Raw genomic sequence first — 25647 nt, 5'->3', positions numbered from 1 at the left:
TTCAAATACTAAATTTTATACAGCTTTAAACTTCTTCTGTAAAATAAAATGTATGTATGGCCAATTTAATAATAAATCAACTGAAAGATGCTCAAATAAAAATTTTCCCCCAAACTGGAAATAGAGATGTTATGATCACTCACATCAAAAGTAATATTTGCTCCTTCCCTTCCTTTAATATTTGCATATCCACCAATCCAGAACAGTTGTACAGTACCAACTCCTTCGGGACTCTCAAATTTTGACCTTTTCTGCAAACACGTACCCTCTTATCCTGGATCTTGAAAATCCAAGGATTATTGTTTTCCAAAGTTCTTGTAGAAGACTCATAAGAGAAAAGCAAGCATAAATATTGGCAAAAGGAAGGAACCACACAGGAGCACAAAGGCAAAGTGAGGCATTTGACTAAAAAAAAACAAAAATTTATTACATGCCACCCAAAACAGGCATGGTATATGGAAGACAGTGACCGACACCTTCTGTCATTTTCCAGCTCCCACCCTGTGCTGGTAAAACTAGGGAGAGTCAGCAGGGAAACAAAGGGGATTATATGAAAAAGACTAATAAGTTATATAGCTTCCTGCAAAATCTCACAAAACTAACCACCTAATTCAGCCATGCAAGTTACCACATGCCCAGGAAGAGATGAGAAAACATGCCTTTAAAAAAAATGAAATTTTGCCTTTCATTCTAGTACTTGTAGGTTAGGCTTTCTAGGAATATATGTTGAGAACATCTAGCTGCTAACAAGTATCGAGTATGGGCAAAGCAACAGAATGTTAAGTGATAATAAAAAACTTTTCAGAGCCACAATTAAATAACGCAGTACTATCAGTTCAACTTATTTGCAAGGCTGAACTAGATATACATGTATCACCAACTCAAAGAGTTGGGAGTTTTTTTCTATTTCTTTCCTCTTTTCATTCAATCCTCTCAAAATTTACAAAATGAACATGTTATTCTATTGACCTTTTTATTAGTAAGGGCTTTAGGAAAGTATCTTTATTAATAGAATTTTTAAAAATTGTATTTGATAATCTAGAGGAGGAAAAGGAAAACGTCTAAGACTTTTTTTAATAGAAAAATACAAATGCTTAGGCTTTCTGCCCCATGAATATATAATTACCTGATTTGAGATTTTCTAGAAAAATTTAAAAGCTCTACTAAAGCAAGTTTTCTAATTCCTTACTCCAAGTTATCTCAGAATAGTAAAATAAACTTTCATATTTTTCTCTAAATATATAGCCAACATGTTCTAATTCTCCAGTTTTTGTAATGAAAATTCAAAAAGAATAGATCCAAAGATAGTATTTAAAAATCAGAAAAAAGTTTTAATCCTGTTGTGATCTTTCTATAATGTAAAAATAGCTCTTCAGTGGTTTGCTGGTAACTTTTTAAAGTTGTGGAATAAGAGACACTCTGTAAAATCAATTAACCAGATAATTCAGAGTAGAAAAATAAAGCCTAATTTTAGTGAAGCGGCAACTGTCTTGGGAACAAGTGATGCCATTTGATAACTAGAAAAAATACTCACCTATAGGGTGTCTTGGATTGGTGGATGTGCAAGGTGTAGTAGAAAACAGAAAAACTGTTATAGAGAAAAAAAGACAGTAGGCCAAATTACTGAACCAACCGTTTCAAATACCTCTGACATGACCAGCACTCTTGCACAAATAAAATGAACAAACACCAGTGTATGTGAACTGTTCATTTTGATTCTTTAAACAATATATTCTATATCCTTCTGGCCACTTCTTGCCTCAGACATCATGATCTCTTATGTAACATTTTTAAAGTTTCTTTAGTTGAAAAAAAAAATCACAACCACTTCCTCTGAATATTAAAGATATGAAAGGCAAAAATCAGGCCACTGAAGTTAGAAGTACCCAAACAAGGAAGCACTAATAATATAACCACACCTATATTTATGAGTTCTTATCATCTCTAAAGCTAAACTTTCAAGTCAGTACTTTAGCTGCCAAATTAAAAATTACAATGTATTAAAATTTACTGTATTTTAAAAATTAAGAATGTAAAATAGCCCAGAACAAGCCACTTTCTTTAGAAACTGAAAAACAAAATAATTGTAAATACAAATGTGAATGAAGCAGAAAGTTCCAAGCCAGTACGGTTTTCATTTTCTTAAAAGGGTCTATATGAGAAAGAGGAAAACAACTTTTGTCATCAATAAACTTCCAGAATTTGTCTTGGTCACATTATAATATTATAAATGTGCTAAAATTATAAAATGTAAGTAAAAGGAAAATCTTGGGAGCAAAAATATTCTCAATTTTTATGAAAATCAAAAAGCGCTATTAAAATAAGTTTAATTCCCTATGCCATGCTATCACAAAATATTAAAATTATTCCAGGCATATCACTTTCCTCCATTTATATTTTATTTACCTAAGACTTACTGAGCATCTCTGTGAAAAGAATGTACTGTCTGGGATATGAAGATTCAGGATTCAAGAAATAAAGTGCCTAATTTCTTTACAAGCATGCAAAATCAGCCTGTTATAAAAACACAACCCTACTAGAATTTTTGAATGATGGTTGTAATAAGAATCAACATTTTATGAAAATTAAATCACCCAAATTATTCTTCTGGTATTTTCACTGCCTAAAAACTTCAAGAATTTCAGTAAATGTGATACACACTCTGGACCAGGATAATTTATTTCTTACTACTCAAAAATTTTTTTAAGTTGTTTGCTATATAAAACACACATGTGCAAACTTGTACAAGAGTATCAACAGTATACACAGGCTGCTGTGGAGAAATCCAGAAACCCTTATACACAAACACAAGAGCATCCAAATATACACACAGGTAAATATATTAATTCCTTAATGCTACTTAACCAAAAAAGGATTTCCCCTGAGAATTTCCAGATACAATTTCCTTCTGAACAAAAGAAAAATACTAAAATGTTCACTAAAGAAGACCTTATTAACCATTTGAAAGTATTTGTAACACCGTATAGTACCCAAACTCCAAAGCTTTTGACAGACTACATATAAATTTACCAATTCAATTATATTTCTGCATTAATGAAAAAGGTAAAATACAACACTCTCATCAGTTCTTATTGTCCTAAATCAACAGTAGAAATAATACAAGAAGCAAAGCAAAAAAATAATTTGAAAATGTCAGGAAAGGAGAATCATAGCTGTTGCTTTTTTTTTTTTGAGTGTTGATACAGATATGTCTTTTACTACAGATACTAACATCTCCAGCCTTGTTGTAGGCCTCCATAATTACTTGTGAACTTAATGGGACGAGCACAAATCTTTGAGGCTACGTCAGTGTTTTCCAGAGCCTCTGGAAGACTCAGTAACATACATACATGCATACATGCATACATACATACATACATACACAAACAGCTACTTTATGCACTATAGCAATTGTTTCAGTAATAAATGTTTAACTAGTGTCCAGTGATCAGCTAGAGTACAGTATCTCAAAGTGTGATCTACTGAAGACCTAGAATAGTTAACACCTGGGATGTACGTTTAAAGTGCAGATTCCTGAGAATTTAATGAAACAGAAGCTATGGTGGTGGAGTCAGAGCATCAGAAATTACAATAAGCATACCCAGGAGATATTAAGCAACAATGAGAAAACCTAAAGCAAACACTAACTCCTCTACCACTTTGCACACAATTGATAATATTAATCAATAGCTGAGGCAGTCAGAAGGAGAAAAAGAAGTTTTATCATAAATTTGCTTGTGTGATATGTTCTAAAGAACAGACATAGAATTAAACATGATCACCACAGTATAAAGAAATATCAAGCAGGGTTCTTCCCTGTTCCATCTTATCACACATATAAATACAGCCCTTTAAAGGTGATTCAAACTTCTTTCCTTTAAGACTATCTTTCATGTTTATGTTACACTATTAAATAACCCAATTTAATTTATATTAAGTACCTTAGAGGATGAGGAAAAGAGCACAGAAGAACAATTTGCTACAGACCGAACCCTTATATTCCACATCTATCCAGAGATAACCCTGACTACAGGGGGACTAGCTCCCAAGAGAAATTAAGGCAAAATGGAAGAAAGGATAGGGAATACAGAACAGAAAAATAAAGAAAAGGGGGTTTAAATCTTTCCAGCATTTCAGCACTTGACTCACACACTCTCTTCTCTAGGACTTCTATACCTACTTATAACTAAGCTTGTCAATCTTTACAAATTAAGAAAAAACTGGTTTCATTAAATGAGAGCCTCTTTTTGGAGAAATTCTTTAGAAGAAATAGTATTATATCTATGAATTTAAAACAATTTTAAATATTCAGTTAAGATATAAATAATTAAACATTCATCAGGACAGTTTGGTCTCTGGCCAGTACACAGAGAAAGTCTGAGCTTTGGCTACAGTGACTACAAAATTGTGACTCAGTTCTGGACAAACTGGACATCGAGGTGGTAGTCGCTTAAAGTAAGTTCTACTTATAGCCCAGAAGCCCACTGGTAAAAGTAAAGGTGAGATGTCTTAATGTACTAGATGCTGTGTTACACAAACAAAACAAGAAATAATGGGCTTTTGTAGCTTTCCACTATGAAGTGATACCTCTCTCTGCCTTCCTTACCAACCTGATAAAAAAAAAAGTAGTGAAAGCTAAGAAATGTTAGAGACAAAAGAATATGCAGTTAAAACTCAAATTCAGACCAATGATACCAAGTAGGATTCAGAAAAAAATCCTAGGATCCAAGTAACATCATAGTATAGTTTTCTACAATGCTACCTAATTATAATTATTTCCTTAACTAACATTAAGTAATGTGCTTGTGAATATATACACATTAGCCATAAGGAACAACTATAGATAGAATACCCTCTCACTTTGGAAATGTTCTTCTTTCAAAGTGATTTTATCTTTAGTTTGTTTGATACTGTCAATACACATTTAAAAAGAAAAAAAATACAAACAATACAGAAGAATGTAAAACAAAATGACAAAATTTATCCATTCCCCAATCCTCCAAATTTCTTCCCCCAAGTCAAGGCAACAATTATTAACAGTCTTTTGGGGATATTCTAGGACAAAATTTCTGCTTATACAAAACAGAAGGAACAAAATATCAGTAGACTCACAGACCCCGAGAAGGGAATAGTGATTACCAAGAGGGGAGGGGAGGAGAGTGAAGGGGATAAAGCAGCACAGTAATTCACAAGCACAATATAAGTTAGTCACAGGGACAATAGTACAGCATGGACAATACAGTTAATGATTTGGCAAAATCTTACTACATTGATAGATAGTAACTGCTCTAGAGGGGGTAAGGATTTAATAATATGGGTAACTGTTGAACCACTGCATTGTGTATTTGAAACCAACATAAGATTGTATATCAATGATACTTCAATAAAAAGAATTCCTGCTTACATATAAGCATGAATATATATTTCTTAAGCTTTCTCTACTCAAAGATCATAGTTACACAGAATGCTTTAAAACTTATTCTTTTCACTTGTATCTCCTTCATCTTTCCACATCAGCCTATGTAAATCTACCTTATTTTTGTTAATAGCTTCATAGTATTCCTTTGTATGTAAGGACATACCAGGATTTATTTTAGCCAGTCCACCATTAATGGACACTTAATTTGTTTCTTTCTGTCTTGTATTATTTGGCAATTCTACACAATTCTATAATGAATTATCACACATATCATATATTCAGTAGTATTACAACTAATATATGTTTAGGAAAAATTCCTTAATGTAAAATTCCTGGGTCAAAAGGTATATATACTTCAAATTTTAAAAGAGATTTTTTTAAGTTTTATTTAAAAAAAATTTTTAACTCCAAAATCTTTAAATAAATTTAATTTCCACTTACCAAGTATAAGAGTCTCAAATCTCCAGCATTAGGGATTACAAAGCTTTTATTTTTACAAACCTGATAGTAGTTTAAAAATAGTATCTTGCTGCTCTGATTTACATTTTTTTCTCTTACAAGTAGGACTAAAAATCTTTTCAAAAAAATTTTTTTTGCTTTTTCTATTTTTTCTCCCTATAAATGGTTTGCCCTTATTTTGCTAGTTTTTGCATTAGGGTGTTATTATTCTTACAGATTTTAACACATTTTTGTATACTTTAACAATTTGTCCTTGACATGTGTGCATGTGTGTTACAAATATACTTTTTACCAGGCTATGTATTCACTTTATTTAAAGAATATTTTTCCCATGTGTAATTAATAAATTACATATAGTTATGTCTTCTGGATTTTGTTCATTGCTCAGAAATTACTTTCTCATATCCAAAATAATATATTGACTTGAAAATTCTCCCAACACTCTTATAGTTCCATTAATAATCTAGAATTTATTTAGGGGCTACAGAAAAGGACAGGAAATTGAGTTTTTTGGGTTTTTTTATGTTTTTCTTTTTCCCCTCATACAGCCAACCAGTTTTCCAAGACCACTTATTAAATAATCCATCTAGTCTATCTACTGATACCAATTATCATCATCATCATCATCAGATACTGAATTCTCATTTCTACATAGGCCTAAAAATGAATTGTCTCTACTGCTTATTACTTTGTTTTTCTATCCCTATATAGGTACAAATTATTCATTATTGTAGGTCTATTACATGTTTAAAAATCTGGTAGGACTCCCCCATTATATTTTTTCAGGAAATGGAGCCCTTTTATAATTTCTCCTCTTCAACTTTGGGAAGACTATAATTGAGATTGTATAAAACTTACATATTTATTTAGAAAAGAACTCAAAGCTTCCCATTTTTTTATTCCTACCAAACATTAGTTATGGAAGGAGCTGCAGTAGCAGTGAAAAACGTAATGACAGCTAACATCTGGATACAGTATTCCAAGTCTATTGGATGAGCTTATTTTAATAATCGTAACAACCCTATGTAGTATCATTTTGTTCATTGATACAAAATTAAGCCTCAAAGAGGTTAAGCAACTTGTCCAAAGCCACAACCAATAAGCAAAGAAGCTAAGATTTTAATCTTTGCAATCTGATTTGAGTCTACACTTTGAACTATAGTATAGTAATTAAAAACAAGGTGCATCTTTCATTTCTTCAACTGTTCTCAACGGAATTTTTAGTTTTCTTCTTTTAGGCCCTGCAGGTTAATTAATTCCTAAGTAAGCTTAATCGCTATTTTAAATGGAAATTCTTCTTCCATTATATTTCTAAATTCTTCCTGTTTGTATAAAATAAACTACTGATTTTATAATATTAACTTTGAAAGTATCCACCTTACAGAATTCTCTTGTTGTCCCTAAGAGTTTTTCTGTTTGGAAGAAGTAAGTCTTCCAAATATACAGTCATATAACAGGCAAGTATTTATTAACTTCAATGTGCCTGTCCCAATATTAGTCTCTCTTAATGTCTGTCTAGATAATTCTGTATGGTATATTACTCTTGTGATGTGCCACTAGATTTTGTTTGTAATAGTTTCTTTATGACCATTGTCTAAATGAGACTAGCTTACAGTTTTCTTTGTACTTCTTTCAAAGGTTTCTCATCACTGTTTTTGTTGATTTCACAGCATTCCTTCTTCTATGCTTTGGAACAGATTAGCATTAAAATGACCTTACCCTTTAAGATTAAAAGAACTCATGTTGGAAACTGGATTTAGTGCTCTTTTGACATTAAATTTCCTTTTCCACAGCTGTTTAGATTCTCTATCCTCTGGGGTTGGTTTTGTTAATATGTATTTTCCTAGTAAACCACTTGGATTTATTTTAAATGGTAGTAATTCTCTTACGTGCATACAAACTGTAATAATTTTGTCTCACTACAAGGGAAAAATGTGAGCAAACATATAAAACAACATTATTGGAAAACACTGACAGCCAGGATGAGTTAAGTATATAAAACTTGGAGCAAATTACTATTACAGAGATTTTTTTACTCAGGCTATGGTTTTGGGAAAATAAAAATGCCTTTATAATAAAAGGCTTTATAAGTAGTGAACTGCTGCTAGGATGTTCATACCCAGATAACTGTAAGTAAAAAAAAAAATTAAGTGTATATAAAACATATACTTCTTGCTACAAGGTAGAGAATGTTTTTCCATTAGATATGTATATGTATTAAATATTTATAAAACATAAATGAGAAAAAAATTGTGTGCAATGCCCTTAAATGTTACTACTCACAGTCATCTAATCTAAAAGTAAGTTAAAATTAAAGTACAAAGTGACATACTTTTCCCTAATTTGTTTATAAGAAACATTATTCAAACACTTAATGGGCACTTAATATGATCTGGACACTGTCAGAGACACAGAAGTGGTAATCAAAAAGTTTAACCCCCTAACCCCTAGTTCCAACATCACACACTCATAGTAAATTCAGTTACATTAAAACCTCAAGAAATATAAACAGCCCCACTAGAACTTTGCTTTCACAAACCAGCAAATACAAATAAAGTAGCTGCAAATCAAGCATCAAACACACCTGACTACTGATAAAGATATATGTAATTTAAAATTGCTCTCACTTTTCTATATTAATTTTAAATGCTGGCACCTCAAATTGGGTATCATTTCCTTTTCTATAAAGCTCTAAGTACACAGTAGAAAGGCTCTGGAACCACAGCTTTGAAAAGACCACAAAGAGGCAAAAGAAACTCACTTTCTACACTGTTGTATGAAACTTTAATGCAAGAAACAGGATACTAAAATTTCAGAAAAGAATTAAGTATCAATGTAAAAACAGTAAGTTCACTTTAAAAATTGTTACACATCAAAAGGACCCTTTGCCTTAGCAACAGAACATTAATGAGTAAACAACAAAAAGTTGATACTCACATACTCACATTATTGTTCACTGAAAAAACACTACTGAGATATAAACAATAAGAAAGCTGGAAGTACTCTGATATGGTGCAAACCTACCTGTGCACACGATTCTTCAGGTGTTTTGGCACTAACTGAATAAAGTGCTGGGAGATCTAGTCTGTGCACAGAGAATTTTTCTAGAGTGTGCAAAAGTGCTGGAGCAAGGTGAGAAGTTTGACCTGAGCCTCGTTCTCCAGACAGCAATAATCTTGGCCTGTAAGAGGTTGGCTGATGATATGGTGACCTGCAATATATGTAAGATATAAATGATTATTTCAAAATATACACTCTGAACAACAAAATGAAATATTAGGCAAAATATTTATGTTAAAAGAATGTTTCTCCAAGTGAATACAACTTTCTTATCCTTATTTTTTAAATATGATCCATGACATTTTCATTAATTATGGTTTTAAAACATTGATCTCTCTGACCATCTTAATAAACAAGATGTAAAAGTATAAAAATCCATTCAAAAAGAAAGTAAAAATACCTGGGTATTCATCCTATCATATCACATATATTATCATATCACATATATTAACTTGGAAAATACTTCAAACACTAAGTGTGATTTAGTTACTAGTTATCCAAATGTTAAAAATCCTACTCATCCAAACAAATATTCTGAATATTCACCAAGATGCAGGACTTTTTTTAATGGTTAAAATGGTAAATTTTATGGATCTTTTACCACAATTTTTAAAATAGAAAAAAAAAAGGTAAGACTTTTTCAGTGGCAGCAAATTTTGTCTTTGGGCCAATGAAAACTAACTGGTCGTACCCTAAATACATGACATTTACCGCCCTACACTAAAGAAAGCAAACTTAACAAAACATATTAAGTAAAACTCAAGTTGTATTCTCAGGACTCTGTAACACCATTAAAATGATAAATAAAACAAGTTTATCTCCTATCACTACAAATAATGCAGGAAATTCTATGCAATGCAGTAAGACTAAAACAAATAAAAAATGGAACTAATGGAAAGAAAATAGGGAGACACTATTGTAAAGGATATGATTATGCACTAGAAAATGCAAGAGAATCAACTAATATGACAGAATCTACCAGCAAAGAAATAAGACAAAAAACAGAAAATAGAAAAATCAAAAGCTTTCCTAAACATCAACAATAACCAATATGGATATTCTATTCACAACTGTAAAAATACAAATGATAAAGCAAACAATACTAAATGATCTTAGCAAGAAAGGGTGAAACTATATAGAATACATCCTGAGCCTGAAAATAAAGATGTTAATTCTTCCTAATACATTTATAGTTAACCATAGTTATATAAAAGTATGTGTTTGTATATACTTTAAACTATAATATAGTTTACAGTATTTTGTTTTATACATTTAAGAACTCAAACGAAAATCCCAAAAGAATTTGAGGGAGAGAGGGATATTTAAAATTTATCTACGACATATCTGAAAGAATAATCAAGTAAGAACATCAAGAAAATTCTGGAAAAGTGTGCTAGGTCTGATTTTAGAACATTTAAACCTGTTTTAGAAATAAGTACTTTTTATAGACTTCTTGTTTTTCTTAACAATTCTATGAAATAGTTTCCTTTTACTAAACAGGTAAAGAAACCAAGGCTCAGAGAGTTTGGGTATAACATTGTAAAATTGGGTGGTGACAGTACAAATTCTCATTCAGGTCCACATAATTGCGAAGCCAAGGTTCTGAACCACTATGTTAAAATGTGCCCTACTTTACACTGAAACATATTATAGAATAAAATAATAGAACAAAACGTAAATACACAAAAGAAACAAAGATCAGGGAAACACAATAGCACAGGAAACAAATCATAGTAATTGAAGTAATTTTATATAAGACAACTAAGTTTAAAAAGTAAGTGGAACAGGGATGGATTATAAAATAAATGATGCTTTAAAAACAGTATTCAGATCCTCATTTCACAGAATAAATAAAATGAGTTCTAACAGAGAAACCAAGTAAGAAACAGTAAGACTCATGAACTTTTAACTCATAAAAATCTAAAAACTTGTAGCTCAAAAACTGTAACGTGAACCAAATGGCAAACAACCAAATGAGACAAAGATCTGCCATTAACAGGAATGGTTCTTAATGCATAATGAGCTTATATGCATAATGTTTAACAAAAAATAACTTTCATGGGCAAAGGACATAAAACAGACAATTCAAAAAGAAAACAGATAAGATTTTTCTTAATGTTCATTCATTTAACAATTAAAGAATGCTCTCTATGCTGAATGCCTCAGCCTTATACCACTGTTATCATAGAGCTCATATCTAGATGGTATTTAGTGGGAAAAGGAATATGGAAATTACTATAATTCAGTGAGATAAATAAGCAGCCCTGATTAAGTACAACATGCTCTGAGAGACCCCAATTAGAGACTCACAAAAGGCTTTCCTGTGAAAGGTGTAACCAAAATAAAAACAACAAGTGGAAGGAGAAAGGATGAATTCCAAGAAATAAAAACAGGATGTGAAAAGGACCAGGGAGGCTAAGTTGTTAAAAAGCTCTTGGACCCTTGGGGTAAATGACACAGTGCATACAGCCATCTTCTTTCAAAATTTCAGGGCAACATAAGGGTATAGGTACTGGGGTTAGGGAGGGAAGAAGGAAAGGGAATCAGACTATGAAGGGCTATGAATGGTTTTACAAGCCATGTTGAAAGTTTGGAATGTACACTGAAGACAGTAAGGAAGCATAAAGATGCTTAAGAAAGAGAAATGACATGTTTCTGTAAGAAAACTCTAGCTCAGTATGTAAGTAAAGGAAAGAATTTTGGAAGAAGCAAACAGAAGGAAGATGACCAGTTAGGCAACTGCTTTAATAACCCAGGCATGAGATGTTAATGATAGTCTAATCAAAAATAGGGGCAGACAACAGACACATGAAAAGATGCTCCATATCGCTAATTATTAGGGAAATGCAAATTAAAACCACAATGAGATATCACCTCACACCAGTAAGGATCGCCACCATCCAAAAGACAATCAACAACAAATGTTGGCGAGGTTGTGGAGAAAGGGGAACCTTCCTACAGTGTTGGTGGGAATGTAAATTAGTTCAACCATTGTAGAAAGCAATATGGAGGTTCCTCAAAAAGCTCAAAATAGAAATACCATTTGATCCAGGAATTCCACTTCTAGAAATTTACCTAAGAATACAGCAGCCCAGTTCGAAAAAGACAGATGCACCCCTATGTTTATCACAGCACTATTTACAATAGCCAAGAAATGGAAGCAACCTAAGTGTCCATCAGTAGATAAATGGATAAAGAAGATGTGGTACATATACACAATGGAATACTATTCAGCCATAATAAGAAAACAAATCCTACCATTTGCAACAACATGGATGGAGCTAGAGGGTATTATGCTCAGTGAAATAAGCCAGGCGGAGAAAGACAAGTACCAAATGATTTCCCTCATTTGTGGGGTATAACAACAAAGCAAAACTGAAGGAACAAAACAGCAGCAGACTCACAATGGGGACTAGCAGTTATCAAAGGAGAGGGGTCGGGGAAGGCAGGTGGGAGGGAGGGAGAAAGGGATTGGGGGTTTTATTAGTAGTAGTAGTACACAAGGTGTGGGGGGAATCATGGGAAAGACAGTGTAGCACAGAGAAGCCAAGTAGTGACTCTGTGGCATCTTACTACACTGATGGACAGTGACTGCAATGGGGTATGAGGGGGGCTCAATAATATGGGTGAATGTAGTAACCACATTGTTTTTCATGTGAAAACTTCATAAGAGTGTATATCAACACTTTAATAAAAAAAAAATAGGGGCACAGCCTCAAAAGAGACTTATCTAATAAGGAAAATCAACAGCATTTAGACACTGACTAGACACAGAAGGACAGAAAGAGGGAGGAGCGGAGGATACTGTCCAAATCTCTTTGGGAAGAGTGAACGGATGGCAACTCACAGGACTCATAGGAAGAGGAAGAGAAGCACAATCTGGTATATACTGAAAAATCTGTGGCACAACAAAGGGAGAGAGGCAGTTGGACAGGGCCTAAAGCTCAAGGGTAATCTAGGCTTGGGAAAGATTTGGTACTTATTAACAGAGATTAAAAAATATGAAAATAATGAACAAATCTTAACTGTTAGATTGATAAACTTAAATTTTTAGTACCTGTTACTAGTGAAAAGATGGTAGGTAAATTGGTATTCTTATGACTAAGGGACATGGGAAAAGTACAGTGTTCCAAAATTAAGTTTTACAAATAAGTCAAATATATGTTCAATATTTATCCAAGGATATTCCACAACTCATCCCACTCCCTTACCTCTCTGCATTCTCAACATTTTTTATAGCACTTATCTTCTAACATTTTATCTTGTTTTTATACTTGTTTTACTGTCTGTCTCCATCTAAAATGTAAGCTGAATGAGGGCTGGGATATTAAGATTCATTTTGGTTCACTGACATATTCTAATACCTAGTAGGACAGTATCTGGCACATGATGATAGGCACTGTGACAAAATACCTGAATGAGTGAATAAATATATGAAAGAACGAATGATTCAAACAAAGAAAAGTTATGATTTTCATCTATTTGGTTGGCAAAGATTTAAAAAGACAAATAGTGCTCTGAATTGATAAGGGTGTAAGAAAAAGAACTCATGTATTAGTGGTAAAAATGTAAAATGGTACCTTTCTGGAATGCAATTTAACAACTTCAAGTTTTTCAATGTATATACCCTTGACAGAGCAATCATAGTTTTTAAATTTTATCCTACCACCTGAATCAGATAATGGTATAAAGATGTATACTTAGAAAGACAACTATCACAGCACTGTTTAATCCATTTTTATCAATAACATTATATAAATTACAGAATACCCATAAAATATAATATTATGCAGCTATTTTAAAAGATAGACATTAAGCATATGCTGACATGAAATTAACAACCCAACAGTGGATTAAAAAAAGCAAGTTATATTAACAACCTCAGAGGAGGATATAATTTATATAAAATAGTATGTGAACCTGTCAATATGCATACAGATATGGAAGTGTGGTCACCAAAACTTTAACAAATACTACCTTTAGGTGCTTGGGCTTTAATTTTTACTTTCTTCTTTTTATTCTTATTACTTGAATTTTCTACAGAGTATATTATCTTTCTCATCAGAATAAAACAAAGCTACTTTCATTTGTAAAACCTCAGAAAGCTCTATTTCTAACCCTCTTATGGTAATATACACTAAGAAAGGAAACTTATTTTCCATCATAAGAGTTCTCTACCAGATTGACAGACCTTAAATGTCTAGAGTTCATCTTAAATCTAATTAAAGATTTCAACACTGTTTTAGGAAACTATTTCTAGAAACAGAAACCTACCAGCAATAACCAAGCTACTATTACAGAGACCAGCTTAAAGTCATGCTTTCTACTTATGTAGCACCTTTGTATTGATCTCACATGCTAACACATTATTTGTTCAAACAGAAAACCAAACGAAACCAAACTAACAAGAAAAATCCCTTATGTAGTTCTTATAAAGATCTATATTCTAAAATGTACACTTCTTGGAAAGTGTGAAAAAGCATTCTGGCTAACCGAAACAAAAGAGCAATACAATTCCCTATCTACTTATTAAGCTCAGAAATCAATTTGGAAACTGCATATTATAACATAAAGAATATGATCCCAGGAAATAAACAGTACAGAGCCTGGCTTCTGCCACCTGCTAGCAGAATGATTATGAACAATTTACTTAGCTTCTTTGTGTTCCAGTTTCCTTGTCTATAAAATGATGAAATCACAAATGCTATGACTGTTGAGAAACCTATATGTATTACTATATATAAACCCCCAAGCTTTATAAAGCTACCAAATGTCTAGTTTGTAACGAGCATCAGATGCTAACTCTCATCCCTTCATACTCAAAAGGACAGCAAATGTCACCATTTCTTCTGTGAAGTCTTCCTTGACTTCCCAATGGAAGCTTCTTAGTTCTGCTTTCATACACGTGACCCATATCACAATGTTTGTCACTCCCAATAAAAGGAACTTCTCCAGAGTAAAAAATACATTATACCTTATTTACGCTTATGTCTCCAGTACAAAGTACAGCGCCTGGCATAAACACATAAAAATCGGCAGAATGGGTGGATAAATAAAGAAATTGATTAATTTATCCAAACATCTAGACCAAAAAAGCTAGGACATACGTCTCTCACAATTAAATCGAAGTCAAACCAATTAACTAGAAAAGCATATGTAAAAACAAGCTAAAATTAAACCAGTTCCTTCAGAAAGGCTAAATCAAACAAAATGAGCCATATCAGTCACTGACTGTCAGTCAGTGACAAAGAATGTTCTTAATAAAAAGTCAAACTAAAAACTGCACATGAAATTTTCTATTATCAAAATCTATTTCTATATCACATTACTGACAACAGAGCTATCTTATAAAATTGGAACATATGTCTTTCAATGGTATATTAGCTCCTGCTATTGTATATTTCAAATTCAAATGAATAAAACTCAAAACAACACACATACACACAAAGACAGGCTAGCCAGGTTAAAGTGAAAAAAAAAAACGATTATTTGGTTTATGCTTAGCTATCAATAACACAGATCTGTACAATTACTGAAAGAGTCTAATCTGTGTAATTACTGAAAGAAAACTTCCCTGAAGGGATAAAAGGATCTAGAGTAGAAGAAAAAACTTCTAATAGAAGAGCTTACTGTTAAAGAATACATCAAAAAGAGTAAATAAAGAAATTTAATCTCATTTAAAAATTAAAAACAAAAAACGACATCAGTGCAAATAAATTGACATTTCACCAAAATCTACATGGAAGAAACTTCAAGTTAAAGACTTAAATTTACTCCAAATATACATCTTTTTAAAATATTACTTAGAAGTACACACAATCCAGCCTCCTCTAATAAAATACTATTAGACCTACCTGACTGAAGCATTCTGGTCCTTTAACTATCATGCTAATTATGTAAATTCGAGTGATGATGTTGTATTTGAAAACTATTTGGTCTCTTAATTTAAAATTACATTATCACTAAAACTATCCATTAAAGTGCACAGTAAACACTGCTTTAACATAGATAAAGGTATATGTTAACAGAAAAAACACAAAGGAAGTATAAACTAATGAGGTTTTGGGGAATCAAAATGTTTGCTGTTTAATTACAAAACAATTTCTAATTCAAAATCTTTTTAACACTATTATCATCAAAAACTTATTACAAGTTAAAATACTGTTGATCATGATAATTATTTCATTTCTGTCCATTTTCAAACAAAAAGCAATAAAACTGGGGATATGAGTTGACTTTCCAAAGAACCCTTCCTTCACCCTGCTTAAGAAAAAAAAAATTACACAATTAGTTAGAAAAAAAATTCTTTAGTTTACCAATAAACCAATTTACTGCCACACAAAAAAGTATATACAGAAGTTTTCAGAATTGTGTCTTAAAACAGGAAAACAAAGTCCTTTTACAACAATAGGTTGTAACCATTAAGTAGAAATATACTATAATTCTAACCATAAAGTAGTAAAAATCACTCTAAATTCAAAGAAATTTGCTATAAATTACTTACCTTGTAAAATGAAGGTAGGGTTTGTGTACAGCAGCAGCTGATGGCTGTTTCTTTGGTGATCCTGAGTGACAACTGGTCTCAAAAATTGATAAAGCATTCTCATCTTCACTATCATCTAAAATTAGAGTTTCTATATCTGTAAAAAAAAAAAAATCACAAAGCTTCTGAGGCTTATAAAGTTACTTAATATTAGTGCCCTACCCAAAGCTAAGAAAAATTGATTTAAATATCAAGTGACATTAACTAATAAGTTATCTATGAAATAATACACATTGACCAGGCATAATGACAAACTACAGTATTTTGAATAATTTATAAATGGTATTAATGTAATTATTTTACCTTTACAGACTATTTAAGTGTTACAAGATGTAATTTGGGAAACTTCATCAACTAAATAAGACATGTGGTCTAATTAATTAGGGTTCTTGAGTTATGGCCAGTCCTTACATAAGTAACAGGGAACAAATTATTTTTTCACATGACACACACATACTTACCTTTTTTTTTTTTTTGGTAGTGTTAATGTACAATTACTTGAACAAGATTATAGTTACTAGATTCCCCCATTATCAAGTCCCCCCCACATACCCCATTACAGTCCCTGTCCATCAGTGTAGTAAGATGCTGTAGAATCACTACTTGTCTTCTCTGTATAAACTGACTTTCCTGAGTCCCCCCCGCCCGCTATATTATGTGTGCTTATCATGATGCTCCTTTTTCCCCTTTATGCCTCCCTTCCCACCCATCCTGCCCAGTCCCTTTCCCTTTGGTAACTGTTAGTCCATTCTTGGGTTCTGTGGGTCTGCTGTTGTTTTGTTCCTTCAGTTTTTTCTTTGTTCTTATAGTCCACAGATGAGTGAAATCATCTGATACTTGTCTTTCTCCACCTGGCTTATTTCACTGATCATCATACCCTCCAGCTCAGCTCCATCCATGTTGTTGCACATGGTAGGATTTGTTTGCTTCTTATGGCTGAATAATATTCCATTGACTTACACACCTTTTTTAAGGAAAACCTGGTCTAGTTAAGAAGGGAGTAAGGATATGTTGTACACCTGAAACTAATGTAATGTAATACTGTGTGTCAACTACCCTTCAATAAAAAATAATTATCTACAAAAAAAAAAAAAAAAAAAAAAGAAGGGAGTAAGGAAGTCAATGGACACAAAGCCCATTTTAAAAATGCACTAATTAAAGTAACTTTAGTCTCTGTATGGGTCTTAAGTTTCTACTCAACAGACTAACTGGACCTAAAATCTCTATTGAGAGTACAATACTTAAAAATCCCTGGACTACACTCTGAAGTATTAATAGCTACACTTCACTCACACATATTCCTAACAAAAGTGTCCAATTTATTCAATAAAAAGCATTGTTACATGTATAGGAGAAATGGGAGAGGACTGACAGAAATTACAACCTCTCCCAAATACATAAAGAAAAAAAAAAGAGGTACACTTTCTAAACTGAAATACTGAACTGTGCTGGCAGATACAGATTTCAGTGGCATTTAAAAGCTAAATATTTAGGCAAACTAATATTGTAAAAGTTAACCTGAAAATCAATAGAGTACTTTTTGAGTGATAATTTCATATATAAGGAAAGGATACTTGTCTAGGATAAACATTATAAGACCAAAATAAATCAGAATAATATATCTAAATAAGTAAAAAATAATTACTAATAATCAAATAAAATTTGATTTCTCTTCTCCACCGGTACAAGAAGAAAAACTGGAACTAAGCATACTTTATACTTATGAAAACAATTATAAGAAACACAGACCAGGAGGCATAGCGAATCTATCTAATACAACAGAAGAAACACAGAAACCCAGACAAAATGAGAAGGCAGAATAATATGTTCCAAACAAAACTAAAAGGATAAGACATCAAAAAGAGGATTAAGTGAAACAGAAATCACCAATCTTCTTGATAAAGATTTCAAAGCAACAGTCATAAATATGCTTACTGATCTGTGGAAAAGTATTGAGATCTCAGGGCAGACTTCAACAAAGAGACAAAAGAGTTGCAAAAGAGCCTCTCAGAGATGAAGAAACAGTAACTAAAATGAAAATACAATGGAGGGAATGAATAACAGATTGCTGCAAGCAGAGGACACAATCGATGAGATGGAAATTAGAGAACTGCAAAACAATGAAGCTGAGGAACAGAAAGAAAAAAGAGAATCTGGCATGAGGAGGATGCTAAAAGAACTGTGCAACAACTCCAAATGAAACAATATTCACATAATAGGGAAACCAGAAGGAGAACAGAGAGACAAAGGAGTAAAAAGTCTTTCTGAAGAAGTAATTGCTGAAAACTTTCCCAATCTAGGGAAGGAAATGGACACAAAGGTCGGTCATGAAAATGAAGAGAGCCCCAACAAAAGGAACCCCAGAAACACAACACCAAGACATATAATAATTAAAATGACAGAGACTAAGGATAAAGAGAAGGTACTGAAAGCAGCTAGGGACAGGCCAAAAATTACTTATAAGGAAAACCTCATCAGGTTATCAACAGACTTCTCAGCAGAAACTTTATAGGACAGAGGGAGCGGTATGAAATATTTAATGTATTGAAATAAAAGGACCTTTAACCAAGAATCCTCTACCCAGCAAGGTTATCATTCAAAATTGAAGGAGAGATTAAAAGTTTCCCTGATAAACAGAAGTTAAAGGAATTCACCACCACTACACTGGCATTACAGGATATGTTAAAGGGACTTCTGAATACTGAAATGTTCTTAAGCCTAAATATTTTTCATCAGTGAAAATAAATCCACAGTAAAGGTAGTAGACAAATTACTTATGAAGCAAGTATGAAGTTAAAACAAAAAAAAAAGTAGTAAAACAAACTATACACAAAATCAGTCAAGGGATACACAAATAATGCAGATTATGACACCTAAATCATAGTGTGGATGAGGAAAGAAAAAAGTACTTTTAAATTTAGAAATAGAGTGATTATCAACTCAATACAGCTGTTATATACTTAGGAAGCTATCCATGAACCTTATGGTAACCACAACCTAAAGCCTTTAACAGAAACACAAAAAATTTAAAAAGAGAAATCTAATCACAACACTAAAGAAAACCATCAAACAAGAGAAGAATATAAGAGAGGAAGAAAGGAACAGAGACAAAATACAAAAACAAATTAATAAAAGGCAGTAAGTGCATAGCTATCAATAAGTACCTTAAATATAAATGGACTGAAATACACCAATCAAAAGACACAGGCTAGCAGAATGTATAAAGAAACAAGACCCATCTATACACAGCCTACAAAAGACTCATTTAAGACAAAGACTTACATAGACTGAAAGTGAAGGGATGGAAAAAGATATTTCATGCAAATAACAGGGAGAAAAAACAGGAGTAGCAGTACTTAGACTTCAAAACAAAGAAAAATAACAAGAAATAAAGAAGGACATTACATAATGATAAAGGAATCTGCCCAACAAGAGGATATAGCAATTGTAATTATCTATGTATCCAACATAGAAGCACCCAAATACATAAAACAAATACTAACAGAAGTAAAGGGAGAAAAAGCCCACAAAGCAATCATATTAGGAGACTTTAATATTAGGATGGACAGATCATCCAGACAGAAAATAAATAAGGTAACAGAGGTACTGAACAACACATTAGATTAGATGGACTTAACAGATATTTACAGAACATTCCACCCAAAAGCAGCAGGATACATATTTTTCTCAAGTGCACATGGAATGGATCACACACTAGGCCACAAAAAGAGTCTCCATGAATTCAAAAAGATTGAAATTCTATCAAGCAGCTTCTCAGACCACAATGGTATGAAACTAGAAATAAATTAAATAAAGAAAAGAAAAAAAACCCACAAACACATGGAGGCTAAAAAACATGCTTCTAAATAATCAATGGATCAATGAACAGATCAAAGTAGAAATCAAGCAATACATGGAGATGAATGAAAACAAAAATACAACAGTTCAAAATTTGTGGGATGCTGCAAAAGAGGTTCAAAGATGGAAGTGCACAGTAATACAGGCCTATCACAAGAAATAAGAACAATCCCAAATAAATGGTCTAGATTCACAACTAAGGAAAACTAGAAAAAGAACAAATGGAACCCAATGTTAGTGAAGGAGGGACATAATAAAGATCAGATCAGAAATAAGTAAAATAGAGACAAATAAAACAATAGAAAAAAATCAATGAAACCAGAGCTAGTTCTTTGTGGGGGGGGGGGGGGGGGGAGGACAAACCCCTAGCCAGACTAATCAAGAAAAAAGAGAGGACACAACTAAAATCAGAAATGAAAAAGAAATAGTTACAACTTACACCACAGAAATACATGGAGTTTTTAGAGAATTCTAAGAAAATCTATATGCCAATAAATTGGGCAACCGAGAACAAACAAACAAATTCCTGGAAAGGTACAACCTTCCAAGACTGACCCAGGAAGAAGCCAAAAATGTGAAAAGACCAATTACCAGTAACAAAACTAAATTGGTAATCAAAAAACTCCCAAGAAACTGAAGTCCAGGATTGGATGGCTTCACACTGAATTCTACAAAACATTTTAAGAGCTAATACCCCTCCTTCTTAAAGTATTCCAAAAAAGTAAAAGAGGAAGGAATACTTCCAAACTCATTCTATGAAGGCAGCATAACTCTAATACCAAAACCAGAAAAGACACTATAAAAAAAAGAAAATTTTAGACCAATATCTCTGGTGTACATAGATGCAAAACATGACAAAATATTAGCAAACCAAATTCAAAAACACATCAAAAAGATAATCCATCATGACAAAGTGGGATTTATTCCAGAGACGCAAGGATGATTACAATATTTGTAAATCAATCAATATCATACACCACATTAACAAAAAGAAGGATAAAAACAACATGATCATCTCAATATATGCTGAAAAAGCATTTGATAAAATTCAATATCCACTCATGATAAAAACTCTCCGCAAAATGGGTATGGAGGTAACATACTTCAACATAATAAAGGCCATATATGACAAACCCACAGCTAACATCATACTCAATGGTGAAAAGCTGAAAGCTTTTCCTGTAAAGTCAGGAACAAGACAAGAATGTCCACTCTCACCACTTTTATTCAACATAGTACTGAGTTCTTAGACATGGCAATCAGACAAGATAAAGAGATAAATGGCATCCAAATCAGTAAGAAAGAAGTAAAACTGTCACTATTTGCAGATGATGCAATACTACATACAGAAACCTTAAAGGCTATACCAAAAAACTATTAGAACTAATAACTGGATTCAGCAAAGTGGCAGGATATAAAATACGCAGAAACCCATTGCATTCCTATATACTAACAATGAACTAGCAGAAAGAGAAATCAGGAAAACAACTCCATTTACAACTGCACCAAAATGAATAAAATACCTGGGAATACACCCAATCAAGGAGGCAAAAGACCTATACTCTGAAAACTGTAAGACACCCATGACAGAAATTAAAGATGACACAAATAAATGGAAATCTATACCATGCTCATGGATAGGAAGAATTAATATTGTCAAAATAGCTATCCTGTGCAAAGCAATTTACAGATTCAATGTAATCCCTATCAAAATACCAATCACATTTTTCAATGAACTAGAGAAAATAATCCTAAAATTCCTAGAAAACCACAATAGACCCCAAATAGCCAAAACAATCCTGAGAAAGAACAACAAAACTGGGGGATTATAGTCTCTGACTTCAAGCTCTACTACAAAGCTACAGTAATCAAAACAGTATGGTACTGGCACAAGAACAGACCCACAGATCAATGGAACAGAATAGAAAGCCCAGATAAAAACCCAGGCATATATGGGAAAAACCCATACATATTTTCCTGTATACATATTTGGGAAAAGACAGCCTCTTCAATAACTGGTGTTCGGAAAACTGGAAAGCTACATGCAAGAGAATGAAACTGTATTACTGTCTAACTCCATACACAAAAGTAAACTTGAAAGGATTTAAGATCTAAATGACATACATGAACTATAAAACTCAGTTCTTGTCTGAGAACACAGGCAAAAATCTTTTGAACATAAGCATGAGCAATTTTTTTCTGGATGTATCTCCTCAGGAAATAAAATAAGAAATGAGTAAGTGGGACTATATCAAACTAAAAACTTTAGTACAGCAAAGGACTCTGCCAGCAGAACAAAAAGGCAACCTACAGTTTGGGAGAATATATTCATAAATTATTTATCCAATAAGGGGTTAACATCAAAAATACATAAAGAACTCAGATGAATCACCACCAAAGAAAAACAAATAACCCAATTAAAAAATGTGTAGAGGACCTGAACATTTTTCAAAGAATACACATGGCCAAGAGGCACACGAAAAGATGCTCCACATTGCTATTCATCATGGAAATGCAAATCAAAACCACAATGATATCACCTCACACCAGGCAGAATGGCCACTATCTAAGACAAGAAATAACAAGTTGTTGACAAGGATGTGGAGAAATGGGAACTCTCCTACACTGCTGGTGGAAACTTAAATCAGTGCAGCCACTACGGAAGCAGTATGGAGTTTCCCCAAAGAACTAAAAATAGAAATACCATACAACCCAGTAATGGCATGTCTAGGTATTTAACCAAAGAAAACAAAATCCCTGATTCAAAAAGATATATGCACCACTATGTTTAATGATGCATTATTTATAATAGCCAAAATATGGAAGCAATCAAAGTGTCCATCAATAGATGAAGAGATAAAGAAGAGGTGGTACCTATACACAATGGAATATTATGCAGCCATAAAAAAGAAATCTTGCCATTGTGATAATGTGGATAGATGTAGAGGGTATTACGCTAAGTGAATACATGAGGTGGAGAAGGACAAATACCATGTGATTTCACTTATTTGTGGAATCTAAAAACAAAAAACAAAATAGCAGTTAACTCACAGGCACTTGAGAAGTGACTGGTGGTTATTATGGGGGAGGAATTGGGGTGAGGAGGATAAAGGAGCACAAAAATTCTCAGTCGTGACCAATTTAAGTTGGTCATGGGGATAGTAGAATACAGCATGGAGAATATGGCCAATTGTTCCATAACATCTTTCAATGTTGACAGACAGTAACTGTACTAGTTGGGGTAAGGGTTTAATAATGTGGCTAGCTGTTGAACTACTGTGTTGTACACTTGAAATGAAGAAAAGATTGTATATTAATTATACTTCAATTTTTAAAAAAGGTAATAATGCTGTAAAAAAACTGTTAAATGGAAACAATCTCTCAGAAGGGAAGGTAAGACTTTCACCATTTCCTAAAAGTGTCTAAGTTTTTTTAATTTTTTAAATTTTTGGGAAAAGTCATATCCTTGGTTATGAAAACCAGAGATAAGAAATATACAATTCATGACACAATATCTGGCTCATACACAGAAAAATATTTGTTCTCCTCCCTATCTGACAAATAAGAAACCAAGTAATTCATGTGATATTTCATTAGAATCTAGACCTAAAATAAAGTTTCTGAAAAAACACATTTATAGTGACAGCAAAATGCATTGAATATTGGTGATTTTTTACTACATATAATATTTTTCATGTTAGCCTAATTCATTGAACAATTATCTATTTGGTGCAGACTGCATGCCAAACAAGGTCATAGGAATTGGGGGATAAAGATAATTAAAGCACATTACTTTCTCTTCAAAGTTTGCAGGCCTAACTTTGATTAGCATATGAACCTACAGTTTTCCTGTAAAGGAGTGAGTGACATTAAAGGTTGCTTTGTTTTTATCTCAGATCCAAACTACAATCTTGAAGCTAGAATTCAAGACCTTCTACAAGCAGGTTTTAATTTACTCCTTTACTAGTAATTTATACTCATTAACATATCACACTGCAGAGTGTGCCCTGTCAATAACAACAACTTCATCTGATGAGCTGAATCCAGAGGAGCATTACAGCAACACAGTTAAAGGCATGGTCTCTAGAGTCAGGCTCCCTAGGTTTGAAAGCAAGAACTTACTGAGTGACCCTATGTAAGTGAATACCTTCCTAAGTCTTCCAGAGTCTCCTTCTTTATAGAATAAGAGTACCTACTCCACAGACTTGTTATCAGGATTAATAAATGATAATTTATGTAAGGGCTTTATAACAATAAAATGAAGCCATTATTATTATAGTCAACTTTACTAAAAGATAGTACCACTCTTACATTAAGATAGTCAGAATGTCCCAAGAGCAAACAAACCAAGCAAACATTGATTTCTTCTTCTTTATAAGCATTCAATAGGCAACTACCATATGCTAGGCAATATGCCAAGCCTGGAATATTCAGTGGTGACTGAAATAGATACATTTCTATCTATATTAGGGGCCAATATAAAAGAAGTAACACATTTAACCTTATAACATAGAACTTTTTTATGCCTGTACTTGTTTCATTTTAACAATATGAAAAAGCAATTTAATACCTTCTTTCTTGTCACTCTGGCTAATTTCAGCATGAGGAAACACTTTTTGCAAGACTGCAAGGATGTTGTTGAAGCTTCTTTCCAGCAGTGGCCTTATGATGGACGACAGTGCATGTCCCGAAGACATGACAGCACGCTGGGAAGCAGGCACAATATTCTGCATTGCATGGTAAAAATCTTGGGCATTGAGCACTATTGAGGAAACATCTAGCTGCAGTTTATGACTGCTAGCATAGATCTGGGGGTAACGCCTCCGCAGGGCAATGAGGGCAGCTTCAGTGCACAGGGCTTTGATATCAGCTCCACAATAACCTAATGCACAAAAGGAAAAGGTAACAAAGGTAAGTTCATTCCTTTAAGTACCAACAAATATACACATATACACATCTCTTAAGGGAATATCAATACTAAATCAATAATTATGTGCAATTTAATCAGCAAAATGAAACTGGCCATTTAAAATCACCTAATCAAATTGTTTCCTCATTAAGAAGACTAAAAATGTTTGAACATCTTAATTAACAAACACAGGAACTAATGATATTAAAACAAACAAGTTATGTGTTTTGTGCCAAAACCACACTGATTGTAATGTACAAACCTTCAGCAAAGGTTTTAAAATAATAGTTTCATCTTAATCCTGCATTGATATTCCCAATCATTAGCTTAGTCCTCATGACATTACACTTACCTATTAATTTTTCTAATATTACTACTTCCAAACGCATATAATACAGT

The 25647-nt window shown here is 32.8% G+C and overlaps 1 protein-coding gene across 2 annotated transcripts in view; it reads right to left on the bottom strand.

Moving 5' to 3' along the window:
* Positions 1-25647, bottom strand: part of ATAD2B (ATPase family AAA domain containing 2B) — a 171544-nt gene that overhangs the window by 56453 nt on the left and 89444 nt on the right. For both annotated transcript variants that reach the window (XM_036881655.2, XM_036881656.2), the window contains exons 16-18: positions 24910-25221; positions 16443-16578; positions 8903-9089 (exon numbers count right to left, since the gene is read on the bottom strand). In XM_036881655.2, coding sequence (XP_036737550.2) covers positions 8903-9089; positions 16443-16578; positions 24910-25221 — 635 coding nt within the window. The remainder of the gene's footprint in view (positions 1-8902; positions 9090-16442; positions 16579-24909; positions 25222-25647) is intronic.

This window comes from Manis pentadactyla, chromosome 2 (assembly GCF_030020395.1).
Source record: "Manis pentadactyla isolate mManPen7 chromosome 2, mManPen7.hap1, whole genome shotgun sequence".
Lineage (NCBI taxonomy): Eukaryota > Metazoa > Chordata > Mammalia > Pholidota > Manidae > Manis > Manis pentadactyla.
This window is presented reverse-complemented; position numbering and strand designations above follow the sequence as displayed.